This window comes from Chenopodium quinoa, unplaced genomic scaffold (genome assembly GCF_001683475.1).
Source record: "Chenopodium quinoa cultivar QQ74 unplaced genomic scaffold, ASM168347v1, whole genome shotgun sequence".
In the NCBI taxonomy this organism is placed as follows: Eukaryota; Viridiplantae; Streptophyta; class Magnoliopsida; order Caryophyllales; family Amaranthaceae; genus Chenopodium; species Chenopodium quinoa.
The window spans coordinates 583,721-601,024 of record NW_018743391.1 but is presented as its reverse complement, the minus strand read 5'-3'; the positions used below and the strand labels follow the sequence as shown (position 1 = coordinate 601,024).

Sequence of the window (17,304 nt, the reverse complement as noted above, 5' to 3'; positions counted from 1 at the left end):
TGGTCAGGGATTACTTGTAAGATGTTACTAGTTTTGGTCAAGGGTTACTTGTAGGGTGTTATTAGTTTGGTATGAGGCCTACAAGAAACCCTTGAATAAGTAACAAGTAACCATTGAATAATAATTCGTACAAATAACCTTTGAAGTAACTCATATAAGTAACCCATGAATAAGTAACTCATATAAATAACCCTTGAATAAGTAACTAGTGCAAGTAACCCTTGAATTAACCCATACAAGTAAACCCCCTGAAAAAAAAATACAAGTAGCCCCTGAAAAAAAAATCAAGTAATTCCTGGAAAAAAATACAAGTAACCCCTGAGAATACAAGTAACCCCTGAATAAGTAATCCATACAAGTAACCCCTGGAAAAAAAATTACACCCCTGGAAAAAAAAATTACAAGTAACCCCTGAAAAAAAATTACAAGTAACCCCTGAAAAAAAATATACAAGTAACCCTGACAAAACCAGTAACCCCATTATGCGTGTAAACATTAACCCCGTTATGTGCGCGTCTGAATCCGTTATTTTTACTGACTTGGCAGCAGGCCACACAGCTCTATAAAAGTAATGACCCATGAAAGCAACATAATTTGGTGCTCAATTGCATCTCTTTAAATGTGCTTGGAGTCCACACAGCAAAAATGACGAAAAAGCTTGTCGACGGTATCCATCATTCTAGGGACATTGAGCTTTACCATGCAAAAATGTGAATTAAGGGGTCGTTTGGTTCGCACAGTGGAATCGGAATGGAATAGAGAAAGGGTATCAAAGAGAATGGAATGAATCCCTTTCCATTCATGTTGTTTGTTTTATAAAAAAATACAGGGGAATCACCTCCACCATAGCACCACCACATCCACCATAGCAACACTCTTTTTCTTCAATTCCCAGCCACCCTACAGTTCAACCATCACCTCGCCGCCCCTCAACCTCCTTCCTTAGACCTCTCCGCCCCTCACCCTCCTTCCTCCGACCTCGTTGCCCCTCACCCTCCGTTCTCTGACCGACCTTCATTTACTGGAAAACTTACCCCCCCACCCACATATAACCCTTAAAAACCTTCCCCCTCCCCTTAAAACTGTCGGCCGCCCCTCCCCCCACCCTCGAAACCCTAGCGGCTAGGGTTTCGAGGGTGGGGGGAGGGCGGCCGACAGTTTTAAGGGGAGGGGGAGGGTTTTTTAGGGTTATTCGAGGGTGGGGGGACGTTTTTTTCGAGGAGGGGAGATGTTTCCGGGGGGAAAGGGTGGGTGGGGGAGGTGCACCGTGTTCCGGCGAAGGGTGTGGGAGGGAAGACGTGGTGGCTGGGTGGTGATTTTGCTGTAGAAGGTTGCTAGCTAGGGTGGATATGGTGGTGGGTATGGTGGCTAGGGAAAGAGAATGGATAAGTCTAGGGGGGTTGGGGAATCACTTTAGAGGAAAAATGGGTAAAGTCAATAATGAAAGAGGGTAAAGGGAATGATTGATAGTAACAAACAAACAACAACAAAGGGAATGGGGCATGTTCATTCCCTTTCCCTTTGATTATTACCCCCAACCAAATGGCCCCTAAGATTAATCAATTATACAAGGAACTTCCTCTGACTTTGAATTAACTGGTCACTTGTACATGAATTAAGCTAGTAAACTCACTGACTTTCTATATTAGACGCCAACTTTACATGAAATGGTAAGAGTCGGTCCAATGCCCACATAATGTCATGATGTCATCATATGTGGAGTCTAATGCCATGTCACCTGTGCGCACTCCTTTATTTACTACTGATACCAACTTTTAGTTCTTTTCCATTATTAGATAGGATAATTCTATATTCCTTTTTAAATATTTGATTCATTTTTCCATGCGCAGAGTTTTAGGCGAAATTGGAAAAAGTAATAAAATAGGGAGGTAGTGGGTAGGTAAAAGAATAAAAAATAAGTATAAAGTATATAATAATTTTAATACCGAATAAAATATAGAATGAAATGAATCTAATTATGATTATATTATAAGTTGTACGAAATATATTAATGGACATTTATGGTTATATTTCTTAAAAAAATTTAACCTAAATATTTACATGAGACAAACAATTAGGGATGGAGGGGAGTAATATGGTGAGATGACATACATACACCCAAATAACTTACATAGGCAATTAATACACGTTAAATATGATTGATTCGGGTCGAGGGAGAGATTCAAAGAGAGTCAACAATGCAAAGAAGAGGAGAATGACACAGTAGTGAAGACAGTGAGATAAATAGAGAAGCTTTAGATAAGAAAGATTGAGCAAATAAAAAAAAAACTAGTCTCTTTCTCTTCTCTCTAAAACCCTAGCCCCCTTGTTGAATTTTGGAGGGGTTTCCATCGATTTTTATCGGTGGAAAGCCCTAATTGTGTACCTTTTATCTTATTTTAGGTTTATAATAACTCCAAGGAATATTTCTCCTTCGAAAAACAGAGTTTTTCTTCTTCTTTAGGAGGATTTGGCTCATTCGAAAGATCGGTTTTTCTCCTCTCTTTTGAGGGAGGATTTGCCTTTTTATTTCATGGATTGCTATAGTGTTTTTTTATGGGTAAAATTTTGTGCGGGATCGAAAAAGAGGTTAATATTTCGATTACAATCTAACGAATCAGTCAAAAATTTTCTACACGGCTATAAATCATATCGATATGAAAGAGGGTATGAAGAATGTACGATTTGCAACAACGATCATTGCTTTGTTGACGAATGTTTTTATTTAATTCAATTGTGATGTATTTTTTATTAGATCTAATTCTCTTTGTAAATGTCGTATGACTTTTATTTTTGAATCAATATTTTTTTTAAAAAAAAAAAGATAAGAAAGATTGAACATCATTGTCATTGTAAAAGAGTAGAAATCTCTCAATATTGTTGTTATAAATAAAACTATCCTTTATAAACACTTATAATTGAATATGAATTTAAAGAGCTTTTTCAATGGAGAACCACTTAAGGTTTGACTCTTAGGCCAGTATCCCCTTAAGCCTGTTTAGAGAGTCAGTTTTATCTTTAATCATGTGACATGTATTTTGAGAGACCATGATTCTTCAGAGAGAGGGAATGATCATTTGGAAAGTCATATACGTAGTCCAAAGTCTAAAGAGGACTTTTTTTTTTCTTTTCTAATAAGAAGTCCCTTGTAACTAATGTAAGGGTTTGTTCTTTTCAACTTAATTTCAGTTCGGTTCACTTTAGTTCAGCTCCAATCAGTTCAGTTCCTAATTTCCTTCTCTCGTAAATTATTCAATTTATTTTAGTTCAGTTCAACTCCAATCACTTTAATTAGTTCAGTTTAGTAAATCAGCCTAGGCCCTAAGTAAGGAGGAAAGTGAGAATTCTACTTGTAAGAGATGAAAATCTTAACCTCTTTCACAAAAATGAAAAGAAGATCTCCAATTACTAAGCCAATCTTGAATATCTAATCTAAATCGAACATGGCTTATAAACTACAAGTTTTATTCAAAGCATTGTATAAAAATCATTAAGGCCCCATTCATTTTATAAACTAAGGGCCTGCTCTCATTAACTGAACTCAGCTGAACTGAACTGAACTGAATTGAACTGAATTGAGCTGAACTGAACTGAACTGAACTGAACTGAAAATTTTATAAGAGAAGAAATTAGGAGCTGAACTGAACTGAACTGAAATGAATATATTATAAGAGAAGGAAATTAGGAGTTGAACTGAACTGAACTGAGCTGAACTGAACTGAACTGAGCTGAAATGAACTGAATTGAACTGAATTGAATTTCAACGTAAGAGAACATGCCCTAAACCAGCCTAATAACTTTTCTTCTCTTTACAAAAAGAGTTGGTCCACCAAAACTGGAGAAGCACAACAAACTAAAATGGTCTAAAGAGAACATTATTTTTTCTTTTCTAATAAGAAGTTCCTTGTAACCAATGTAAGGACCTGTTCTCTTCAACTTAATTTCAGTTCGATTCAGTTCAGTTCCTAAATTTCCTTCTCTCATAAAATATCCAATTCACTTCATCCATTTCAGTTCCAATTAGTCCAGTTCAGTAAATCAGCTTAGGCCCTAGGTAAGGAGGAAAGTGAGAATTCTACTTGTAAGAGATGAAAATCTGAACCTCTTTCACAAAAATGAAAAGAAGATCTCCAATTACTAAGCCAATCTTGAATATCTAATTTAAATCAAACATGACCTATAGAAAACAGGTTTTATCCAAAGTATTGTATAAAAATCATTACGGCCCCGTTCACTTTATCTTAAAAAAAAAGTAAAACTCCGTAATAAGTAAAAATAATTTAAGTTTAGTAAAAATCAGTTGCGTTCAATAAAAATAATTATAGTAACCTAAAAAAATAATAATAATAAATATATAAAATTAATTTCAACAAAAATAATGGTAAGTAAATTAGCCTAATAACTTTTCTTCTCTTTGCAAAAAGAGTCGGTCCACCAAAATTGGAGAAGCACAACAAACTAAAATGGTCTAATGGTAGGAGATTTGTAGTAGGTGAAAATATTTAAAAAATAATTAAAAAAAATCCATTTTTTTAATTTAAAAATACCCAAAAAAAGAAAAAAAAATATAAAATAAAAATATCTAATTAGCTTTCAACCTCAAGCTCACACACTCACCCACTCTCTCTCTCCTCTTCCTATATTAACCCCTCAATCCCCTCTCCTCTTTCTTTGCCATTCTCCCTCCTTTCCCAGATTCAATCTCTTGATCTTCCCACCAACCTCAAACATGAAGGTTATTGACAAGATCAAAGCTTCAGAATCATCCAATCAAACCCTTTTCTCTTTTGAATTCTTTCCCCCTAAAACCGAAGATGGTGTTGAAAATCTCTTCGAAAGAATGGAGAGAATGGTCTCACATTCCCCTTCTTTCTGCGACATTACTTGGGGTGCTGGTGGATCTACTGCTGATCTCACCTTAGAAATCGCTAATCGTATGCAAAACATAGTTTGTGTTGAGACTATGATGCATCTTACTTGCACTAACATGCCTGTTGAGAAGATTGATCATGCTCTTGATACTATTAAGTCTAATGGGTTGCAAAATGTTCTTGCTCTTCGTGGTGATCCGCCTCATGGACAGGATAAGTTTGTTCAGGTCGAAGGCGGGTTCGCCTGCGCCCTTGATCTTGTAAGTTGTATACTGTTATTTGTGCATTTCATTTGAATTTAAGGGTTTTTGTTTTCGGGTTAGATCTGATTGTTTGATTGTGTTGTTGGTTTCAGGTTAATCATATGAGGAAGAAATATGGGGATTACTTTGGGATTACTGTTGCTGGGTACCCTGGTGAGCTGAGATTATTCCATTGTTTAGCTTTATTTTGTATTAATTTGATACAATTTTGGATTGTGAGAATGTGTTTTTCATTATTTTATTTTGTGCTAGTGTTTGGTAAACCATTATTGTTATTATTATTATTATGAATTAGCACATTTGTTTGGATTTTTGCTTTAAATAGCTGATCAAAAGTGATAATTGTGTGTTTTGTTTATATATTCTTTTATAGCATATTCAAGATCTTACTATAGTTCAATGATGTGCTATTATCATAATACCCCTCAAAAAAAATAAAAAATAAAATAAAATGCTATTATCATAAGACAAATATTATAATGTGTTACACCTATTAAATTATAGATTGTGTAGTTAATTTTTATATTAAGGTTTTAATCTGTATTTTATCAAGCAGTCTTATATTCCCTGTTGTAAATATGTGAAAAATATTGAACTATTGTTTAGTAGTGAAATATGATAATATTTCTTGTAGTGTTTAGTAGGATAGTTTAAGATTATAGTAAGAAATTTCACAATTGTCATTGTCCCATTAATTAAAACTGTGGATTGCATAAAATTTAAAGGGTAAAAGTGATTTCATGGTTTTTGTTGTTCTGTTTTGATGTAGCAAATTCTTTGTGATTATATATTTTTTTTTTGGTTTAGAATTTCAATAGTGGTAGTGTTGGTTTTTCTCTTAGTTTAATTTTTTAACTTTGATGTCATTTTTTGAATAATTTAGAGGCACACCCTGATGCTATTAGTGAGAATGGTTTGGCAACTCCAGAAGCATATGCTAGTGATCTGGCTTACTTGAAGAAAAAGGTAATTCTCTCTTTTTTATCCTCAATGATAAGCACTTAAGATTGGCTTACGTTGATAAATGCAATGCATTAATTTCATTGTTAGTGATCTTGTTCTGCAACTATGCTTGTGCTTACACTGGTATTCTGCAAATGGTTTAGGTTGATGCTGGTGCTGATCTTATCGTCACACAGTTGTTTTATGACACTGATATCTTTCTGAAGTTTGTTAATGACTGCCGTCAAATTGGAATCAATTGCCCAATTGTTCCTGGCATTATGCCCATTAATAACTACAGAGGATTTATAAGAATGACCGGTTTCTGTAAAACCAAGGTATAGGATTTTTTTTACTCTCTGTTAGATACATATAATGTAATTTCTATTTGACGTTTTTGATATGATTCAATTTCTATTACTTTTTATTTTGACTGCTACTTCATGCTCTGAACTAATTTGCATGATTTTTGGCTGGAATAACATTGTAGATTCCTCAAGAGATCACTGATGCATTGGAGCCCATCAAGGACAACGACGAAGCAGTGAAAGCCTATGGTATTCATCTTGGAACTGAAATGTGCAAGAAGATTTTGGCTAGTGGAATCAAACAGCTGCATCTGTATACCTTGAATATGGACAAGTCTGCTCTAGGAATATTGCTGGTAGCTTCTCACATCCTACTCCTTGTAAATATGTAATGGATTGTTAACTTGTGATATGTTGATTTATATTTTATATAATACAACTGCTGCAGAACCTTGGATTGATTGAGGAGTCCAAAATTCAAAGGCCATTACCTTGGAAAAGGCCAGCTAATGTTAATCGCACTAAGGAAGATGTCCGGCCCATTTTTTGGTATGTGCAATGCTTAATATTGTGAAATTATCTAGAAAGGGTACCTATTTTTAATGAGAATTAGATTTTCCATCTTTAAATCTATATCTGATGATATTATGATATTGATTTGTTTGGTATTCTTGCTGATTGGATACAGGGCTAACCGTCCAAAAAGCTACATTACCCGTACTAAGGGATGGGATCAATACCCACAAGGGCGATGGGGTGATGCTCGTAATGCTTCTTATGGAGCATTAAGTGATCATCAGGTAGCTTGATAAGCCTTCCTCTGCATTTTGAAATTAGAATACACGAGTATATTTGAATATGTCTCTATTGAGTAAGCTTACATGAGTGGTATAAAATAATCTCATGTTCTAAGCTGGGGGAATACTCCCTCCGCTGACAACTATATCATTTCCTGGTTACTAAAGTACAAAGGAGGACTGTAACTGTAATTTACTTTTCGTAACTATTATAGAAGTCATGTACTATTATTTGTTGAGGATATAGTGTGGAAAAAATTGTAATACGGGCCTTAACCTATCACTAGCCATATAAAATATCCATTCTGCGGGACACGGAATATGTGTAGCCAGACTAGCCACTATTTTCTTTGAAACACCCTTCCATTATATGAAAGTGTCAGGAATGAATACGTATCCTCTTACATTAAGGTCTTCCACCAAGAAGCCTTCACTTCGATTTGCCAGATGGCCAAGCTCATCTGTTGAGATGTAATATTAACATATTTTCTGTTCTATGTTCAGATTGCCTTCTGTTTGTCTATGCTTACTTGAATTGTTTACTAGATCATGTTGAATGTAAGCACTTTTGCCAATCAAATTCATGATCTTGCTGTGTAAGTTCTAGATAATATTCGCAATGTAACTGAATAGAGTTACACTCATAAGAAAAGTTAATTATTGACTGTTGGTTGAATGCTTGATGCTTGCTGTTTTATCACTGCCTGCATAATTCGTCCTTGGAAGTTGTAGTTATTTTCTGATTCCTTAATTATGTGGTGACCAGATTATATCTGCAGTTAATTCTTCATGTTAGTTTTATATTCTTGTATGTGCTTTAGTAACATGTAATAGTTTCTTTGTGATTGCTTCCTCTTGAACTTGTCTTATCATGAAATTGAATATCGGCACCTCCACTTAACTATCATAAAATTTTTGCTGCAGTTGAGACTATGAGATGTCTCTCCAAACATGTCTTTTATGTTTGCTACTTAAATCATTGGCCACATTATGCTTCTCTGATTTCATTGACAGTTTATGAGGCCACGTTCACGTGATAAGAAGCTGCAAGAAGAATGGGCTGTTCCACTCCAAAGCGTTGAAGATATAAATGAGGTTAGACTTCTATGACTGCCGACTTACTGAAAAAATAGGTGGAATGTCGATTAACATTTTTATGGGGCCTGATGTTTTCTTTGTTATTTCAGATATTCAAGAACTTTTGCCTTGGTAAGCTGAAAAGCAATCCTTGGTCTGAAATAGATGGTCTTCAGCCAGAAACTAAGATCATAGATGAACAACTGAGCAACATTAATAAGAAGGGCTTCCTCACTATCAACAGCCAACCTGCAGTTAATGGAGAAAGATCAGACTCCCCCTCTGTTGGTAAGTTTCTAAATACCTGCAGATGTGCCCTTTTAGTGGGAACCCTTCTGTGATTTTATGCTTAGCTCTGTTAAACTCCCCGAAGTAATTTGTCGACTGATGATTTTTTTTACTACCTAGCTGTTTGATCAGTATGAATTTCATCTACAATATTGTTTTGATGGATAGTAAATATTTAAAGAAAATATACTTGCAGCAGTCTATCCGTGTATAGTTTGCTGGTTCATGTCTATTGGTGTTTCATTGTTTCTTAATCTAATTTTGTTTTCTTTGATCTGATCTGGACTTGAGGTCAATATTAGCCTAGTAGTATTGTAGATTTGTAGCCTTGTCATCTGCTTTTCATGTGCTGCCTTCTCCTGGCATGTTGTTGCTGTTATTGAGGAATGTACCAATAGTCTATAATGTCTGTTTCTCGGCTATATAAAGATATTTCCTTGTATTATTTAGACTACTTTCTTGACCGGAACTAAGATTGAGGATCATAGTGCTTGATTGATATGGCAATATTTTTTATAATTTCCAATTGACTGCCATTTACTACCTATTTTTCCATCATACATGAATCTTTGCTTTGTTTGATTTCTTGCATTTAATTTGCTACATTGCTAAGATAAAATGCCTAAAATAAACGATCATTTTCTGTAGGATGGGGTGGACCTGGTGGATATGTATACCAGAAGGCTTACGTGGAATTCTTTTGCTCAAGGGAGAAGTTAAATGCGCTTGTTGAAAAATGCAAAGGCCTCACACATATAACCTACATGTCGGTGAACAAAGGAGGAGATTGGATCTCAAATGTCGGTCAAACTGATGTGAATGCAGTGACATGGGGTGCATTCCCTGCTAAGGAGATTATACAACCAACCGTTGTGGATCCTGCTAGCTTTATGATCTGGAAAGACGAGGCATTTGAAATCTGGTCAAGATCATGGGCTCAATTGTATCCTGAGGGCGACTCATCCAAGAAATTGCTTGAAGAGGTTTGTGCCTTGGGACGTTTCTTCCCCTTGTTAAGTTAGCTTCTATTTCTAAATGACTACACTTTGCTGTAGATATTGCATCACTTTGGTCTAACTATTTGTTACTTATACAGGTGCAAAACAGCTACTACTTGGTCAGCTTGGTCGACAATGATTACGTCACTGGTGATCTGTTTTCTGTTTTCGCTACTCTTTGAGATAAGAGTGTTACTTCTACATTATTTCTCTATTTGCTTAATATTGTATCCAATTGGGCATGAACTTTGTCCATCCCCAGTGTTGCCATTAGATTTAGTTGAGCTTGTAATACCATAATCTTGTGGGATTTTGCGGATCTCCCAAGCCTCCCAATGCAAATTGCATGGTGAGTTTCATCTACTTATTGCGCCTTTTGTACCATTTGATTTGAAATATGTAAGCATTTGCCTCTGGTTCTGCAATATTAATCGTTTACCTGGGTAATCTCGCAAGAAATTGAATAGGCTGATGTCGTGAGCAATATCGATGAAATGTACTGTACAACCTATTGTACTATAAGTTTAAGCATCAACCATTTAATAGCTTTTCAAGGAAGGTTGCATTTAAGAATTCAAGTCAAGATAGCAAATGAGTTTTTTCCAGTTTCCAGTCTTCAATTCTGATTTCATGTTTATGCTTGAATTCCAGTATCGAACTCATAAATATAAAATGTGACCAAACTAATTGATGTATAAGCAGGTATATCTATTAACTGAATCTATCGTCGATTATAAGATTGGTTGAAGGTGCTCATTCAGTCGTTCTCATCAATCGTACAGTGTATTAAGAATGCTGATGAGTAATGTCTTAAACAGATTCCTTCAATGGACTCCTAACCAAATGTGATCTACTTAAGTGAAATGGATGGAGTATTGATAATTATAACCTATTAAATGGATAAAATTGTCCATAAAATAAGCAAAGATCGATATAGGAGTAACATGTAAGCAATATAATCTTACTCGTAAAGCAACTCAAGAATACTTTTTCATTGGGGATTTCTGTGACCACTTGAAAGTTGTCAGATACTTCAGAGCGTTTTTTTTTTTTCTGTACAAAATCATGCTTACGAAGCAAACATGGGCAGCGGCAATATCATGCACCACCTTTTGGCTTATAAATACACAGAATAATCTTGTAGTAAATCTTCATCAAAGAAATGCAAGGATTAAATTTCGCAAACGTATATAAATCTGTACAGTGCACATTACATAAAGAATTAGTGTCCTAAAATGGCACAACTCATTTTGATTTGGAAAGTAATCGCCCAACAGTTACAAGTACTGAATTATGCAAAATTTTGTCATGGTTAATGAACAAAATTGAAAGAATAGGATAAAAACATCAGCCGGGTGTAGCTTTCATTAAGATATATTTGCATCTTTTAGGGATTTGGAAACCACAGGACCTGCAGAAGTCCTCATGTAATGCCCATCAAGCATTGCAATACAAGCAGCATCAGTCTTGAGATGGGGCTGAACTAATTCCCAGATCTTTTTCTTCTGAATCTGAATTTGACCCAAAAAAAAAAAAAAAAAAAAAAAAAAAAAAAAAAAAAAAAAAAGCAAAAAACAAAAACTACTTACTCAAGGAATACAGCAGCATAGTTTAATATTCACCCAAATGGGTTTAATTTACTTCATTACTCTCTACACCTAAAACATTACATAGCCACCTAAGAAAGCCTACTTCAGGTTCCTCACTTCCTCTCTCTTTCAGATCTTAAAAGGGTGTACATGAGTAACAAAATAAAGTTCACTCCCAGGCCACAAATACAAGGTTACCACACAGACAGACTGAAAGCAGCAAAACAACCAACAAGCATACATTTCTTTATGCACATAATATTTTGCACAAACTATCAGCAAGCATACATTTCTTTTCTTTATGCACATAATATTTTGCACATAGTACCAACAAGCATCATTTCTTTACCATACAAACAAAAACACAAATTGAGAGAAGAGACTACGCTTCCCTATATTAAAGATCTACAATGACCCAGTTTGCTGTGTCCGCATTGTCCGGTAAAGATGTCTTTTGGTTAAATTATTATTCATAAGTTCCTCTGCCAGTAGGCCAGTATTCATCAAATTGTAGGATCAACTAAACCGATGGTGGCTGTAGTCCTGTAGCCATCAAGACTTTATTTGACCAAGGATTTCTTATGACAGAGAATGCCTTTCAATGCACTATTTTTTCAGGTAGGAAAAATAAATATTATTAAAATGACATGAAAGGAGTTGTAATCAGAGGACAGGGTGCCCCCTAGGATGAACAAGGTACTATAAGAAAAACAGTTAAGCCATACAAAAAGCCAGCAGAATTAAGGCAAGGACAATATAAAAAATTGCATTTGACACCAATATGGTAATTGTAAGATGGACCACAGCCCTTCTGAATATCTTCTTTGTAATATGAAGATGGCAAGTCATGCAATGCAGTGAAGGGGGTAGAGCCAAGGTAGGATGGAGATAGAACCACTCTAGAGGATTTTTATAGCTATTAAGATTAATACTTTCAATTATAAGCAGGTCCAAAACTTTTTGTACAGCTACATTCACTGCTTACTTGAAACTGAAATATTAGGTAAAACATGAACCGCGGTAGAGTCCCAAATGTAGTCACTACTCACTTCATCTTCAATCCCAGAATTGAAGCACACATACACACACTAGTATTGTATTTCCTTTCTAATTTCTATTTCAAAAGCAACGACTTCAAAAGATACTATTAGTACCAAATTGTCCAGCAATGCTAGGATGTATATAACATACTTCGTATTCCTCTAAAATCTAAATCTCTAACTCAAGCACCTGGCCTAGCTTTTAATATTGCTAGGATAGGTATTAAACTTTTATAAAGGGAGATGATTAGCCGAAAGTTAAGCAGAAACTTCATACCTGATTAGCGGTGGCAGCAGCAGTTTGATTTTCCTTTTCCTCTTCTGAGCCAAACCAGATTCTTTCACCAGGAACTGAATCCTCGGGAGGTACAAGGAGCTCTACATTCTCATGTGACGCATCAGAAGCAGCCATAAGCATACCATTTGACTTGATGCCACGCATGTTTCTTGGTTTTAGATTGGCAAGTACAAGCACCTTTTTGTCCTGCATTTTTGCAAATATCCAACCTTTGATACCAAGGAAGGTTACAAATGCTCAATATACAGTAAAGACCTTAAAACAAGCAGGAAAAGCATGAGAGGCATATCACACTATTCAGAAAACTATAATAGAAAAAAATTAATTAGTCAAGCAGAAAACTTTCCACAACAGTTGAATAATTTCTTTCTTGGTATGCACTAAACAGCATTCAAAAGAAGTAAGCTCCTAATGCTGAATCAAACAAATGCATAGCATAATTAGAAGCCATATAAGCAACGCTGCAAGATCATCCACATCATTCTCAAAATAATGACATCTCTCTCAACATTGAGGCTATCCGCCTTGGATGCGATAAGGGTCTTTGGGGGGGGGGGTTCATATGTATGTAGCCTTGTCCTATGATAACAAAGGCTGAACTCTTCCCCTCTTGATTTGATATACAATGTTAGTCAACTAATGTACAATAGATAACTAAGGCTGAACTCTTCACCTCCTCACCGCTTGGTAACAATGTTAGCCTCCACCAATGAAGAAGGCAATAATTCAACCCAAACCTCTCTCGATTTGTCAGAACTCAGAGGCCTAATAAACTACTCACAGCCGCCCTCCATGAATCAAAAAAATGTAAAGCAAATTTAATTTGGAGGTCATATACAATTATACAATAGCCAATCAACTCTTTTGTTTCCAAAATCTTTTGTTTTTCCTAGTTTGTTAACTGTAATGAATTCCTAGTACGGTGTTTGTCTCGGACAAATCTTTTTAAAAAATTTCCATTCAGATTATGCCCCATGGACCATGAAGTCTTCAAAGTTATGCATCATATAGGGCTACTTAAGAAAGTAAACCTATCACGGTATAACCCTCATAAAGCCAAATAAACAAGAAGATGCAATCTTCAACCCTAAAAACAGATCATAAATCTCATCTCTAATCAACAAAATCATGGAATCAAAGTAGCATTATATACTTTTACTTCCTTAGCCAAGCTTAGGCATAATAGTAGAAGCAAGTGCACCTATCAGTAGCATAGCAGAAAGGTGTTCCATGCCAATTCATTAATATGTCTCATGTTTTCTTGCAATTACTGTAACTTCTCAGGAATGTCAACAACTGAATCTTCAATGCATTGCTAGTACATCCAAGAAATCTAAATTGGCTAGTTGTAAATAGCACCAAGTTTTTCGAAAGAAATGATTATCTTAAACGTATACCCAAGGTATTGGGAAATTGGCTAAGATTTTCAAATAGCAAGAACATGATGGCTTACTCTTAAGGTCTGTTCAACAAATTTTTGTCTAAACTTATACTTGTACATATTTATTTTCTCTGGAATAAGTCAAAACCTGTCGAGCAGAGAATAACACCTTAAGAACAAAGGCGCAAAGTGAGCCCCTTCATTTCCAATTAAACAATCAACAATGCATCAATAACAGCCATAGCTCTACCTTATCTTCTATTTCATCTCTACTAGAACAATCAAAAACACATAATACTACATTACAACTCACTACGTATAATTCCAACAATAATCTTAGATACCGGATTAAATCCCGTCACATCATTAAATCTATATACCACTCTCTAGTCTTTACACCCAAAAACAATCCAACGTAATTACAATTTACAACCAACTAAAAGCAATCAACAAAAACAAAACACAAATAATCCACACTACACCACAAATCAATCCATAACCCCAAAACTACACCACAAATCAATCCTTAACCCCAAAGCACAAGTAAAAAAAGCTCAATTTCATCAATGGCGAAACAAGAAATTATATACCTGAATTTGATCAATGGGAACATACTTAACAAGCCCACTACAAATAGTCCTAGGCTCATCTTCCCCAACATCAACTTCCTCAACATACAATGAATCAGCATCAGGATGCTGCCACGCCTTCACCACCTTCCCAACCCTTATATCCAACAAATTCGCCGCCTCTTTCACGGCCCCCATGTCCGGAACAGGGGGCTCCGATTGAGGGGCAGAACCCGAATCGACAACGGTCGAAGTGAAAGTTGAAGCAAAAGTTGAAGCATCTGATGAAGTACAAAGAAAGCGGAAATGGTGGGGTGGAGTAGAAGGGGATGGAGTGAAGGGGAGGTGAGAGATTGAGGAGAGAGAAGGGAATGTGGAGGTGGGTTTGGTGTTGAGAGAAGGGAGGAGAGAGAATGGGAGGAAGCGAGGAGGGATGAAGGTATGGTGGTTATGGCGGTAGAAGAGAATTGTTCCTCTTGCTTTCAATAGATGGTTTGCATTTGCTGCTGCCATTTTTTTTGTTTGTTTGATTTGGTTGTGTTTTGGTATTCTGGTAGAGTGTGTAATCTTTTCTTTTGTATGTCTATATTTTTATTTTTATCCGATAAAGAAAGGAGTATTAGTAGTTTCAGGGCTTGGTTAACATAAAGCATCCTTGCGGGCGATATAGAAAAAGAAAAGGATTAAAGGAGAAATTTTTTGATGAAAATCTCAAGATCTGTTGTGTTTGGTTCGGAAATGTGTGGAGAATGGCTCAAGGATGAATTGTGCGGGAAAAGATGAAGTTTGCCCAAGCTTAGAGGAGGATGAGGGATCAATGTGCTTGTCCCAAAAGTTTGCCCAAATCTAGGTGGAGTTTGCCCGGAAAATACAAGTTAATATCCTATATTAACAAAACTTGATTATACCAAAGGTAGTTATGTAAATTTAGCAATCACACCCCCTTTCTCTCTCCTCTATTGCGACCGCACAACCAACAATACCACCCGTCGCACCATCGCACAACCATTAGCACCACTAGCCAACCACCGCACGACCACTAGCACCCCCAGTCGACCAACTCTGATATAACTGATCATTAGAACTACAATTCGACCGCCGCAAGCCCCACCCGCACAAGAAAATCCCTTTTCTCTAAGGGGTTAGTATGGGGCCACTTTTCATAATTTGCCATTAGGATGTCTTTTGGCTAGCCGACTGGTTTAGAGACGCAAAGGTGGTTGACCATGGGCATGGCCAATTGGCCATAGGAGGGAAAGAGAGAGAAGGAAATACTGGCCATGGGAGCGGAGGATAGAGAAGGAAATAATGTCCATGGGAGAGGAGGGGAGGGGAGAGGAATTTTGCTGATATAAATAACTTTTGTTAATATAGGATATTAACCGAGTTTTGCTCGTTTGCCCGAATTCGGGAGAGGTCTCCATAAACTTCTGACCTTTGTTTTGTGCGTTCAAATTTGTTAAGTGTTATGGAAGCTTCTTTCTTGTTTGTTTGATTAGCTATATGGTTTGCATTGTATATACTCATGTTAGTAATTGTATTATAGTAAGAAAAAGGAAGATATACATATTATTTTAGGGGAGAGTGTCTATAGCCCAAACAGCTACGGTGTAATTGTGTAATTGTGAGAGAGGGTTTATGAAGTCGGGAGCTTTAATGATGTAATTTAAACTTGTAATTTCCATTAGGAAAATTTGAATTTTAGTACCTCGAATATGGGGGTAATTGAATTTTAGTACCCATCTAAAATTTTATTTTAAATTAGTACCTCCAAAATGACAAAACTATAGGTTTCAATACCTCCGTCTAATTCCGTTAAGTTTTCCATTAGTGGGGCCCATTAACTAATTATTTAATAATTTAATTTATTAAAAAAAGGAAAAAATTTTGTAAAAAAAAAACTAAAAAAATAATAATAATAAAAACAGCCACTGCCACCAGCGCCGGCGCCGGCTTCCGGCTGTTGGGGGGCGAATTCCCCTGGCACCGGCGCCGGCCACCCCTTCCCTTTCCCTCCCTGTTTTCCCCTTCCCTGACACCGGCGCAACCATCACCATCTTCCCTCCCTTCCTCGTTCCTGGTCGCGACACCCCACCCCTCCCTTTCCCTCCCTGTTTTCCCCTTCCCCGAAACCCTAGCGCAACGGTGGCCGTCACCCTAACCCAGCCCCATCGTTGTCTCCCCGACCCGAAGCCGTCGCCGAACTACCCAGATCAGACCCCAACCCAAACCAGCCCAACGAGAAACCCCCATCGTCATCTCCCGACTCCAAACCAGCGTCGAACCACCTAAACTAGCCCAGCAAGAAGCCGACTGCAACAAATCAACCCACCACCGCCCCAGTTTTCCTCTCCCTTACCCAAAACCGTCGTCAAACCAGGGTACAGTTGGGCTCGTTTCGAAGGTCGATCGAGTTGAGGGTGGTAGGACGGCTGGTTTCGTGGTTCGAGGAAGGTCGGCCGGCTGACTTCGTGGGTCGAGGGTGGTCAATTGGGATGGGTGACGGCGGTGGGGGTTGGCGGCGCCGGTGGTGGCTGGTTAAGATTTTAGGGATTTTTCATTTTTTTAATTTTTTTAATTTTTTTTTAAGTTTTTTTTTATAAAATGTTTTTTCTTTTTTTTTAATAAATTAAATTATTAAATAATTAGAAATGGGCCCCACTAACGAAAAACTTAACGGAACATGGACGGAGGTACTGAAATCTACAGTTTTGTGTTTTTGGAGGTACTAATTTAAAATAAAATTTTAGATGGGTACTAAAATTCAATTACCCCCATATTCGAGGTACTAAAATTCAAATTTTCCTTTCCATTATTTACCAATTGTTACTATGTAGCGAATTGGTGGGTTTTTCTCTCGATTCTCGAGTTTTCCACGGTAAA

At 36.7% G+C, this 17,304-nt stretch overlaps 2 protein-coding genes across 2 annotated transcripts; one reads left to right on the top strand and one right to left on the bottom strand.

The window, feature by feature from the left end:
- The first annotated feature begins 4,527 nt into the window (after positions 1-4,527).
- LOC110738631 (methylenetetrahydrofolate reductase 2-like) lies at positions 4,528-10,122 on the top strand. Its single transcript, XM_021919024.1, has 11 exons — positions 4,528-5,131; positions 5,227-5,287; positions 6,018-6,100; positions 6,241-6,414; positions 6,567-6,740; positions 6,833-6,933; positions 7,073-7,184; positions 8,196-8,276; positions 8,369-8,546; positions 9,195-9,529; positions 9,643-10,122. The coding sequence occupies exons 1-11, from the start codon at positions 4,730-4,732 to the stop codon at positions 9,724-9,726; spliced, it is 1,785 nt and encodes a 594-aa protein (XP_021774716.1). The 5' UTR covers positions 4,528-4,729; the 3' UTR covers positions 9,727-10,122.
- Positions 10,123-10,692: 570 nt separating this feature from the next.
- On the bottom strand, positions 10,693-15,907 carry LOC110738632 (aminoacyl tRNA synthase complex-interacting multifunctional protein 1-like). The gene is made up of 3 exons (XM_021919025.1): positions 14,443-15,907; positions 12,451-12,657; positions 10,693-11,055 (listed from the first exon to the last, which is right to left on the bottom strand). The coding sequence occupies exons 1-3, from the start codon at positions 14,932-14,934 to the stop codon at positions 10,912-10,914; spliced, it is 843 nt and encodes a 280-aa protein (XP_021774717.1). The 5' UTR covers positions 14,935-15,907; the 3' UTR covers positions 10,693-10,911.
- Between the last annotated feature and the right edge of the window lie 1,397 nt (positions 15,908-17,304).

Coding starts and splice junctions, on each gene's coding strand:
- LOC110738631 (XM_021919024.1), top strand. CDS start 4,730: ATGAAGGTTATTGACAAGATCAAAGCTTCAGAATCATCCAATCAAACC. Junction 5,132..5,226: donor TCGCCTGCGCCCTTGATCTT/GTAAGTTGTATA, acceptor TGTTGGTTTCAG/GTTAATCATATGAGGAAGAA. Junction 7,185..8,195: donor GAGCATTAAGTGATCATCAG/GTAGCTTGATAA, acceptor TTTCATTGACAG/TTTATGAGGCCACGTTCACG.
- LOC110738632 (XM_021919025.1), bottom strand. CDS start 14,934: ATGGCAGCAGCAAATGCAAACCATCTATTGAAAGCAAGAGGAACAATT. Junction 12,658..14,442: donor TTCCCATTGATCAAATTCAG/GTATATAATTTC, acceptor GCAAAAATGCAG/GACAAAAAGGTGCTTGTACT. Junction 11,056..12,450: donor CTGCTGCCACCGCTAATCAG/GTATGAAGTTTC, acceptor GGTCAAATTCAG/ATTCAGAAGAAAAAGATCTG.